An 11,840-nucleotide genomic window follows, 5' to 3' on the forward strand; every position below is an offset into this window, starting at 1 on the left:
TGAAACAATAGGTCAGTTAAAACAGATCAAGTCAAACTGCTGAAACATCTGCAGTGTGTGACCACAAGCACTCCACTACAGCAAAAACAGTTGAAACTATGCAGCTAATTGTACACATATGCTCCTTTAGCAACATCTATATTTTGTTAGCTGCTCAATGACGTAATCCCAAACACTTAATGTACCAATGCAGTACCGAGGGATTTTGATCTGGAACACAAGCAGAGCAGAAAAACACTGCACAGAACACAGGGGATACCTGCTGTGACTCAGATACGAGCATATACATGTTCTCGGATGTGTTTGTTTTGCTTTTTCCATAAAGACAACTTTTTCCATCACTGGTGTTGAACTTTACAGTCCTCTCGCTGTTTGTGCAGGGGTCTTACAATGTGTGTGTGCCTGATGCACAGGTCTTGTGACACATGGCGTCAGACAGAGCCGAGGAGACAGAGTCTTCGATGGGTGGGACTGAAAACAAGTGACGCATGACTAAGAGGCCCAGGAAGTTCCAGCAGGCGGCTGTTATTGCTGAGTGTGTGTCTATGTGTGTGTTTATGTGTGTAAGTGAGTGTGATTCGGGGGCCCAGAGGGACTGTGTGGGGCAATCCCGGCTGGAGTGTCTGGAGTGACAAAAGCCACAGTGTCCCTTGCAGCATATCTGTCTGCTGCCTTGGCTGCATCAATTTATTGCCTCTTAGAGTGTAATAGAAATAAGCTTTAAAAAGCAGGCTGAGAAAAAAACAATTAATCTATTGTATAAGTCACCGGACATGGGTATATACAGTATGTACATGCATGTGCACACAAAAGTTTGAAAGCTGGCTAAGTACAGTGGCAGAAAGAAATGCATTTCGTTACATCACTTACAGTGTCTCTTACATCACAGCAAGAAGATGCCTTATACTTAACAAGTATCTACTGTGGTTCATTTGCAGAACTTTTTTTGGTTGACAGAGCCCAAATCCAGATTAGTATTGACCTAATACTACATGATGTGGAAGGTCACTCAGTCTAGGCAGAGTTGTTTTCTGCTGCTCACATGACCTGTCTCTGACCCACAGTCACTCACTCCCCAGATTGCATTGCTACAATGAGCATTGGACTGCAATGGCGGTGACGCACTGGGCGCAGAGAGACAATAGCTTACCTCAGCCAGGCAGACATAGCAAACCTCAGTGCTATCAGACCCTCTCTAATCTCAGCCCATGGGACAACTGTGTCTTTCCTGCTCCCACATGGCTACATCAGACACAACACTGCCCTAGACAGGACATAGGACCTACTGTAACTAGGTTACATTGTGAGTGGTGCTGCTCGGAAACATCCACTCTTATTGTAACTAATCATATCAATGCTATGCAGTGCAGGTTGGGAAATTAAGCCGTTGTTTCTTTGAAATGTTGAAGCTATTTAACCACACATGTAACAGAAAAAGTTTGTCGTGCAAAAGTACTGATAACAGAGCTTTGACTGTAGCTCACAATGGGGGACAGTGTGGCTGTATCAATATGTTTTTCATTCAATAAAGTACACCAATAAAACACCACAGGAGCTGGTTGCATCTAGGGCCACTCTCCTCAAAAGCATGAAACTGGACATTTGTGCATAAAAATCAGGCCAGATGGCTTGAGAGATGTGATTGGCTGGCGGGCAGTCAGATGGGAACTCCTACTTACTCTCCGCATGTTGTGCCAAGCACTAGAGGTACTCCAGATTTATGTGACATGTTTATAGTTGTCAATCTGCAGTGTGGTTATCACATTAAGAATACCTGTGAAACAAATGTTGAGGAAATTGTAATTTATAACTTTGAAAATAAAAACAGACCTGAAAACAAAATAAAATCAATCATTATTCCCACCAGATCTTATGCAACTATAAGTGATCTCCGAGACCCTTGGTGCTACTATATCAGGGCTATCTGGCATACCTGACAACCACATCTTGGTTGTGTTCATATAAAATCAGACAATGTTTTTCCCATTTGAGAGGCCACTTATTTACTGTTTCATGTCAAACATTTGACATTTGATTAAATGGTTCCAACAACTGCTGTCAAATAATCAAGGACAAAATACAAATCTACCTTTGACGAGATGTGGTGCTCAGAAACAGATGCTACATGACTTTGAAACACCTAAAGTATGCCTGTTGGGCTCAAGAGGTAGTTGACAAGAATCCAATGGAAAAGTAATGTGTCAAAATAAATCTAGTGCAATGCCAGATTGCAAAAACACATCTCTGGTTTTCATGTGAACAGAGAGAACGAGGGGTGGATGGGTGCGGGGAGGCTGAACCTACAGGGACAAGACATTAGTTCAGTGGAGACACAGTGTGGTGATACATGATACAGATTTGTTGGGGTATTAACTTTATCCCTTAGTCCTTCATTTTCCTGGGGGTTTTGCATTGACATATGAGTATGAATTAGATACACCGTGTCCCTAGGTTTCCAGCATATGATAACCTGATTTAAGATCATAATTTTCATGGGAAATTTACCAAGAGTGGATTGCATGAGCAGTCAGTGCCTACAGTGTGAAATATAGTGACACCCCTCAGTACTTGATACACAAAAGCACCACCATGTGGCAATATTTATTAAGACACATTGGGGTTTGACAAATGAAAGCACGTTTATATATTTAAATTCTCTACAGTAAAATTGGATGTTTTCCCTTTTGTTTTTTTTAATTAAAAACAAACAATCAAATTCAATATAATCAAAATAAATAAATAGAGTCAATCCTAATCCTATTGTGTAAAGCCTAATTGTAGCCTAATTTAGTCAATGTTGTACTTCTTACTTTCCCTTTTCCAGATAAACTTGACTTTTTATTTAAACTACGTGTAAATAATAGTATGCATGATGTAATGCAGCCATTTAAACCACATGGTTGTCGTATTTTCTAGGTCAACATTGTCCCTTTCGGTGCTCCGTAGTCCTTCCCCCTCTCTACCTGTGTAGTGGCTAAAGATGGCTGAAGCTCCTCCATGGCCCAGTCGGTTCTTCTGTCACAGATGCTCCGCAGAGATTAGTCCTCGGCTTCCCGTAAGTATCGTGGGCATACAGAAATGGGAGAGACAATTGGACACATTCAAAACAGATTAGTGTCGTTGTTACTTTAGCAGAAATCGTTGTAGAAGCAGCTAATACTGTTAGCAAGCTAACAGCATTAGCTGCGAGCTCCCGTGTATCTCGCTAACGTTACTCAGGGTTAGTTCGCTTATCTATGTGGTAGATCAGTCTGTATGTAAACACAACTGCGAAGTCACTGCACGCACTATATTGATGCGTCTCCCATATGTTTTGTAATATGTCTTAGACGGGTCCCTTTTTGGTTTCCGTTAGGTTTGCGAAGCTTATTGACGTAACCGTTAGCTATATTCACTAGCAATAATGTTATCTTTAACACTGCGGTGGCGTCCAACGTCAGTTGCTAACGTTAGCTTTAACGATTTGTTCTATAAATGTCACAAAGTTAACACTTGTCTCCCATAAGATTTTTTGTACGATACTGTGAACCACTCATGTGTGTGATTCAGCGACAACAATGCTACTGTTTCCTTTTCTTCTGTCCCTATTCAGTAAGGTACACAAGTGGCCTGCCTGTCACAGGCTAGAATGATCTGTCATAGAAGTGCACATGTGCCCTTCACAATGTAAAAGATCAGCCATAGGTTTCTGTAGGTTGCTAGTAATGACCTGTAGTCGCCCCGTGGAACAACAATTTTTATTGAGTAAAGGAGCCACTGTGTTTGCAACAGTTTCAATCATAAGCATGCACCTGTGTGATAGTATTTCCTTTAGGATTAGGCAAAACGACAAAAAGGTGTCATTATTATGCAGGGTCATAAGGTCCGTGTTTGTGTGTTAGATGATTCCTGGGTTATGGTGAGATGTCTTACAACCCAAAGAAGCTGTTTCTCATGCCGGAGGTTTGGCCTAAGGACAGCTGGGAGATGGGGACAGTCTTTGTAGGATGCTGGAGGCTATTTTGTAAATGATTATTTAAAAAACACATGCAACACCAGATTCTCATGGCTGTCCACACTGTTTACTAAGGGATCTTACAAGCATATAGACAGACAGTGACCTAGCTGGTCAGGGCACTTTCAACTGGTCCAGTCTGGGTTGAAGTTGGGGGAGGTAAGGCTGAGTAGGGTGGGGAGGGTCATCTCTGGTGGTGCATCCTCTCCCTACTCCTCTTGTCCAGAATGGTTGTGTTTAAGGACTCAGGGTAGATCATCAGTTATATGCAAAGATTGAACTATCACCATAAGTTGGACATTGCTTTCTTTCTCAGAGCTTATCTCACTTGTTTATCACCACACAGCAATACAAATGTCTTCTTTGTCTCGGTGTCCAGCTAAACTACTGTTTGTTTTTGTATTGTTCTGTCTGTTCACAGGAATATACATGCCCAAGATGTGAGTCAGGGTTCATTGAGGAACTGCTGGAGGAAAGAAGGTATATATATACTGGCCACAACAAAGCAAGTGTCTGTTTATTTATTTTTTTATTTTTTTTAACACTGTATGAATGTTCTAAGAAACAACTGCCACCCATCATTTAGATAAATAGTTCAAATAATTCCACTTAACCTGGGTCTTAAAACTTGATACATTTCACCATCATCCCTAACAGACACTCTCCAATACACTATACTGTATCAGTGCTGATTATTACTTCAGTTACAGTTACAGTTTATCATCACTTATGCCTACCTGCATTCGTTGCATGAATTCGTGTAATGACCACTCAAATATATGGTTAAGATAATGTGTCTTTCCAGTTACAATGTGTAGCTTGTACAGTATTAACAGACTTTATATAAAGCCGTTTATAACGAAATCCCTGTATTATAAATTGAGCGGCCTGTATGGAAAATTTACTTACCTATACTACTGGCATGGAGGGATATCTTTTCCCCTTTACTTTAGATTTACATTGCATTACCCTCCTTCATCTTTTTATCAACTATTGTTATGGAATTACATGTCATCATGCCACAAAATGGGAATACAACCACTGCAATTTCAAAAGATGGATTGGCAAAGGATAGCAGGGAGAAATGGGTCACAACAAACATAACACATTTGTTAGGAATGATGGAAACTAAGACACACGTTGAGGCGGGTAAATAAATCCTATAACATTAATTAGTCTACACATAACCTGTTGACAATCTGTTCCCTGTTTAGTGCTGACAATGGCTCCATGTCTACCATCTCCAGCGGGCCCCAGAACCAGCAACCATTTGAGGTTTTTAATTCATTCTTTACTCAGACTCTATCACATGACCTCTCTCTGCTGTCCCACACTGTTGAGTCAGCATTTCTCAGAATTTCAGATTTGGTACTGGACATCATCTTAAGGTTTCCACTTCCGCTTTGTCAACTACAGGCTAGCTCTTTATAGTAATATTGTATTGGTTGATTCATCTTATTTTAACCTTGACCAGTTGAAGATGCTATTCTTAGCTTAGTATGTAGTTTATGTGTGTGCTCTGCGAAGATTTTACTGTAGAACTAAAAACAATTTCCTTATTTAGGAATATCAAAACAGAAAAGGACTCGCAACACTGTATAAGCTCCCCAAAGTACAAAAATTTATTAGAGGACTAATTTCTAATAATAGAGAAACTATTTCATTTAAAAAATGGTCGACATGTGTCTATATATTATTTCACACTGTACTTACTGACCATGTCGTCAACTAATTGCCAGACCTGGGGTCTCATTTATAACCGTTGCGTACGCACAAAACGGGGCTGAAAGTGGCGTACGTGACTTTTCACGCCAAGGTTGTGATCTATAAAAAACAAACTTGACGGGAGAATGTGCGCAGCTCTAAGCAAACTCTGACCCAGGCGTACGCATGGTTTGGAGGAAAAGGGGAATTGGCGACACAGACGGTGTGGTGGTGAACTGAAGTCAGACTCAGGAAATGATGATTGAGAAGAACGATTATGTTTTTATTATCGGCCGTCACACATTTAATTTCAACCCGTATGCGTTAGATCCATGTTGCCATGGTGATTTAATTCAACAGTGCCCTTATTTTGCATCGGACTGGTGTTTCAGAAACATCTTCTTAGAATCTAACTTAAAATTCAAAATCAAAATCCCTTCTCTATATCTAATCACCACCGTCTCTCCGTCATATTGTCCACTCCCAGAGCGCAGGAGGAGGAGAGGAGGCCGCGGCTGCATGGAATAAATACATGGTGTAAATAACTATATGTTCCTGTGATACTGTGTGAACATATGATCGAGAGTCAATTAAATCTCAAACCCTGGGGAAAAAAATCCAGTAATCGTTCCCACAATTGTTACATTCTGTTTTCTTGTTATCAAGAGAAGTGTCATGTTTGATCATTCCTCAGAATGTAACTGATTCTGCTAATTATTCTAAGTTTTATCGATCAGTCTAATTACTGTAAATAATACAGCGGTGAGCCCCGTGCGTAATTCTGCACCACGGCACCGCTGGAGGAGAAAGGAGGGAGAGGGAGACCATGATGAAGGTTAATAACTCGTTTCAGATTAGAACTGTTGTCATTGCTGTAACTTTGTGCCGAACCGGGTCCAGCATGTGAGAGGCAGCGCACCAAAACAACACCGCGTGCGCTCTGAGCCGCTGACGCCGTTAACAGCTGCAGCAACACGTCACGTCGCCACTTTCACACCTGCAGCTGATTCACAACAGCGACAGAACAACAGCACGTCAGGCTCATTGACATGCAGATCGCATTCATGTGGTGGTTTGCATTGACCATCTACGGTTAAAACAGGGCGTGTACAGGGCGGAACGTGAAGCGGATTCAGCTGCGCACACTTGTAGGAACTCTGTGATTTATAAAGGGAAGTTTGCCTGCAAGTGTACGTACGCAGGGTTTTATAAGTCTGAATATTTACTGGCGCACGCAAAACTTGGCTTTTGGGCGTACGTACACTTTTAGTAACGATCCCACGCACAGTTTTATAAATGAGACCCCTGGTGTTGTCTTATTCACCCACGCCCATGGGTGGATCCTGTGTATCTACTTAATGAACACCTGTAAGCATTTGTCTTGATTGACCTGACGAAGAGCGCACTGCTCGAAACGTTGTCATTTTTAGTCCTCTAATAAATTTTTGTACTTTGGGGAGCTTATACAGTGTTGCGAGTCCTTTTCTGTTTTGATTATCGTTTCCTTGGACTCAGCACCTGGCTGCATTTCTGGATGTGCGCGAGCCTTTTTTTGTTCATCTTATTTAGGAATATCTCATTAAATAAGGAAATGATCTATGTCAGCAGCATTTGACCAACAAAACTGTTCAACACGTGAAGTGTGTTGTACTGTCCATAACTACAGCTTTTTACCTTGAGGATGTACTGTGGAAAAAATCATTGAACTCTGCTCATCTGTTCTATCAGGATAAAAAATACTCAGCTTAATCTACCTTTTTTTCCATCTTTGTGTCACCCAGAATGCGGACCAGCACTTGTTTACATTCCCTTCAGGCTATGGTCAGTTCGCCCTGGGTGTCTTTGATGACAGTTTTGACTTTGGAGCTGGACTGGGAACAGAGGACAACCGAGATGCCGAAAACAGGAGAGAAAGGGAAACTGCATCACGGCAACGATATGGTGCTAGGCAACCGAGGAGTCGTCATGGTTCACGACGACAACCAGGGAGACATGAGGGAGTTCCAACTTTAGAAGGGTAAGAGATATGCTCACTTGTGAATCACTGTTTCTCTGAGCTTAACTTTTGTCTTCCTTAACAGACAAATATCCAAATATATGGAAACTAGTTTACTTTTTCTTTCATATGTATGTATAAGCCTTGTGTTTTCTTTTCTAGAATCATTCAGCAGCTAGTGAATGGAATAATTGCACCTACTGCAATGCCAAACATTGGTGTTGGACCCTGGTGAGTCTCTAGAACAGTACTTTAAACGAACCAAAATGCAATTACTCTACTATACTGTATATATATACATTTGCTGTTTTGTTTTTTTGTTAGTTTAATATTTCCTTCTTTTTTTTTTTTAAAGGGGTGTTCTTCACTCAAATCCCATGGATTATGCCTGGGGTGCTAATGGACTGGATGCAATTATAACACAGGTACTTTGAAGATCTTCAGTGTGTTTCTTTTTGTTTTATATGTATAACGTTAAATTGATGTACATATTTTAGACAATGTATGTTTAAGTATTACATGTAATGCAAAACATATATCACAGTTTCTTTTCTTTTTTTGTCCTTCTCTTGTCTTTAGTTATTAAACCAGTTTGAGAACACGGGACCTCCGCCCGCTGACAGAGATAAAATAAAAAGTCTCCCTACAGTACAAATCACAGATGACCATGTTGGTGAGTCAAAATATACAGTTTTGATTATCAGTATAATTTTCTTGTTTCCTCTTATTGCATTGCGTTGCATTATAGTATAAAACCACCAGGTGCCATTTATTTCCTAGCAAGCTGACTTCATCACGATCATTTAGTATAATAATCAACCACAGGATACTAAAAGTGTTCATTCTTAAAATCAATATATGGCAATTAGCAAAAACTTTTTCATATTCAGACATGGTTTTCATTTCTGATTTGTATGTGCTGGTTTTAAAACTACTAAGCAATCCCATTACATAAGGCTGGGTGGTGCAGCTCCCACTTAGCTCAAAGCCAGAGTAATGGAGCAGCAACCAGCTTTGTGACTGGTTGATATTTAGCATATTCAAAAAAATGTATTAGTTTCCAAGTGGTATGTTAGATTTGCAGATATAACAAAACATCAAACCAAACCCTCAGCTACAGGGCTATGGCTACATGGCTGAATCCAGTTAAAGCTAGCAAGTGACAAATGTTGTAATCCAGTACAAAGCAGCTAAATCCAGCCATGGAGATTAAAAACAGCTTAACTAGCTCTTCTAAAAGAAGGTAATTGGTTGAGCTTTGATTAAAAAAATTAATACTACCCCAGCTTTACACTCTTGTTTATTGCATGTTGGTGTGCTTATGCTAATTTTGAATCACTCATTTAAAGTTATTTCAGTGAAAATGAATTATATTGGCCATTAAAGAAATATCAGACTACGCGTTGGTAGTCCATACTACTGTATAATGTCACCATTTTAACTGTTACATTGACAGATCACATTGACAGTATTACATTTATATGGTTTTCTGTCGTTTCAGCGTCAGGTCTGGAATGTCCAGTGTGTAAAGAAGATTACAGTGTTGGAGAAAATGTGAGGCAGCTCCCATGCAATCACATGTTTCACAATGATTGCATAGTACCCTGGCTGGAACAGGTATTAGTCACTTCCTATTTAATGGTTATTCTCTTAAATATTCAACAGTTGCTTTCTGAAACTATGGGGCAATAGGATACATCAACAAGAAGACTGATACAGCCTCTTTTTTATTTCCTCTTTCTTTCCAGCATGACACTTGTCCCGTGTGCAGGAAAAGCTTAAGCGGACAGAACACAGCAACAAACCCTCCAGAATTATCAGGGATGAACTTTACATCCTCTTCTTCCTCCTCTTCTTCCTCATCTACCCCTCAGTCCTCAACTTCAACCAGCAATGAGAACTCCACTGACAACTCTTAGAGAAACATTTGTCCTCATCGCCCTAAGAGCTGTTTATAGCTCCTAGGTTGCTTTACTTCAGAGCAGTGACCTCCAGTCTCTCCCTGTCCTGGGGTAGAGACCTGAGTGCATCTCGCCAGGAGCACTCAATTCTTACTCAGGGGTAAGTGATACATGAGGTCCATCCTGTTACTCCACCCTCATCAGGAATCTGAACAAAGGAAGGGCGGAGGCCCGCAAGTGCAGCTCCTGTTAAAGAGGATCTGGAGAAGCATAGAAACTTCAAGAGGCTCGATCTGCTTGAATCACCTCATACAGGGAAGAAGAACAAAGGAACCCAATGGTAGAAGACTTTGGGACAATATGATAGTTGCTTTTCTTCCTTTTTTGTAATGACCAGACTTTAAATGATTTAAATGATCCACTTTTGCCGATGAAGCAAAATGAAATGTACAGTTATTCCTTTCATAATTAGTATTCATATCTCACAGGATAAATGCCCAAAGTGCATTGAAATGCACTCTTTTAGCTTGCACTTAAGCTTCTTCATGGTTTGGAAAGATAATACATTTGATTTTATTAGTTCTTATTAAATAAATAATTTATAGAATTGTTTTATAGTCAAGATCCCTCCATTGTTTTAAGATAAACTGACAGATGTTGTTGTGTGCACTTGGGAAGGTGTGTCAAATTGCAGTAATGTTGTGATGTGTGGATAATTTCTTAATTACACATGCAGGGATTATTCCTTTTTTTAATTTAATCTGCGAGCCTGAAATGTGGATCATCTTTTCACATTACTAGAGACAATTCCAGTGCATTTGTGCATTTTAACTTAAACATAAGTTTAATATTTTCTAAAGTTGCCAGTTGAAAAACAGTTGATTTGCAGTATGATCGTGTACAAAAAGACTGATATGAAAATAAAGATGTTTGGGTGCTACCACTCAAAATTCATGTAAAGCATTCTTAGTGTGTGTATATGATATTCTGTGAAGATCGAATCATGTACAACTGCAGTCTTGAAATTAACTTCGAAAGACACTGGTAAAACCAAACCCTTATATTGGAACTCACGGTAATTACAAAGAAATGTGTTTAAACGTTGTGTAAACAAGCAGCCAAGACAAACAGCAAAGTCTTTGCTGTGCTCATTGTGTGGTGCTGTATTTTGGCACGATCTGGGAATGTAATCAAAACAAGCAGCGACATTTCCATAACTTTTTAATGGGTAAAGCAGATGTGCTAAAACAAAAACAAAAAAAGAAATGAACAAGCAAACATGTTTGTACAAATACCAAATCAGCCAAATGGATGTAGAGTAAACATTTTTGGGGTACAATTTGAGTTATGAGCTGTGCTGCTCTGTTTCCGACTATAAATCTATATGTCCCTCTTGTGCCGTCTTACAGGCTCTTAGAACAACCAGGCTGGGAACAATAACATCATTAACCAACACTGGAAGTGATTTCAATACATAATACGGCTTGGGTTTGTTTTGATCTTTTACAGTAAGGTTTTGCTGAAAGGCATGCAGTAAACATAGTAAATAGATTCTATGTCAAGTCCTTTAATGGGGCTCTCGCTTGCTAAATGTTATCAATAAGCCAATAAATTCAGCTTCCTTTTATTGTGTAGCCATATGGGTGTATTTCCTCCACATTGTACCTCAACTCTCCCCAGGGGTTTAAGTTCAAAGGCCTTTGATCTCAGGGGAATTGTTGTTTTGGACATTCTTTCCAAAGGTTGAACCAAAGGACAATTTGGATACACTTGAATTGTGCCTATGATTTTGACTTTACAATGTTAAACTGCGGCCTCATTCATAGTTTATTGTTAATTTTATCCATTCATTATGGTCCTTGAGAAACTGAGAGCTGTGTTATTGACATCCCCAAGCGTCACTCGGCCATGTTTAAGTTGATAGGGAATATCTGGATAGTAGGCTTCACTAAATTGTAATAGCTTTTTCAGTGGTTTCATGTCTTGGTGTGACTTTTTCACAAAATGCAGTTTGTGAGCATGTTCATGAAATGGTCTAACCCAGAGATTAACTCTACCCATCTGTTTTGTCTGCAACTGAGATGAAACCTGTAGGCTACATTTGTGAGCTCTCACCACTTTAAACATTTTTTTACTTGAAGACAGTTTTCATACAATAGTGAGATGACTCCCATGCATGTTAGCCATATAAAAGCGCAATATAGATTTGTTTCTTTGATTTGATGATAAAATGTAATGCAATGCA

At 39.7% G+C, this 11,840-nt stretch overlaps 1 protein-coding gene across 1 annotated transcript; it reads left to right on the plus strand.

Annotated features, from left to right (window-relative positions):
* The first annotated feature begins 2,940 nt into the window (after positions 1 to 2,940).
* LOC310984655 (E3 ubiquitin-protein ligase RNF126-like) lies at positions 2,941 to 10,665 on the plus strand. The gene is made up of 9 exons (XM_083969924.1): positions 2,941 to 3,055; positions 4,416 to 4,474; positions 5,209 to 5,269; positions 7,480 to 7,715; positions 7,857 to 7,925; positions 8,050 to 8,119; positions 8,274 to 8,367; positions 9,196 to 9,311; positions 9,443 to 10,665. Exons 1-9 carry the CDS (start codon positions 2,981 to 2,983, stop codon positions 9,611 to 9,613), a joined length of 951 nt encoding a protein of 316 aa, XP_083826050.1. The 5' UTR covers positions 2,941 to 2,980; the 3' UTR covers positions 9,614 to 10,665.
* The last annotated feature ends 1,175 nt before the right edge of the window (positions 10,666 to 11,840 follow it).

This window comes from Trachurus trachurus (genome assembly GCF_905171665.1).
Source record: "Trachurus trachurus genome assembly, chromosome: 4".
In the NCBI taxonomy this organism is placed as follows: Eukaryota; Metazoa; Chordata; class Actinopteri; order Carangiformes; family Carangidae; genus Trachurus; species Trachurus trachurus.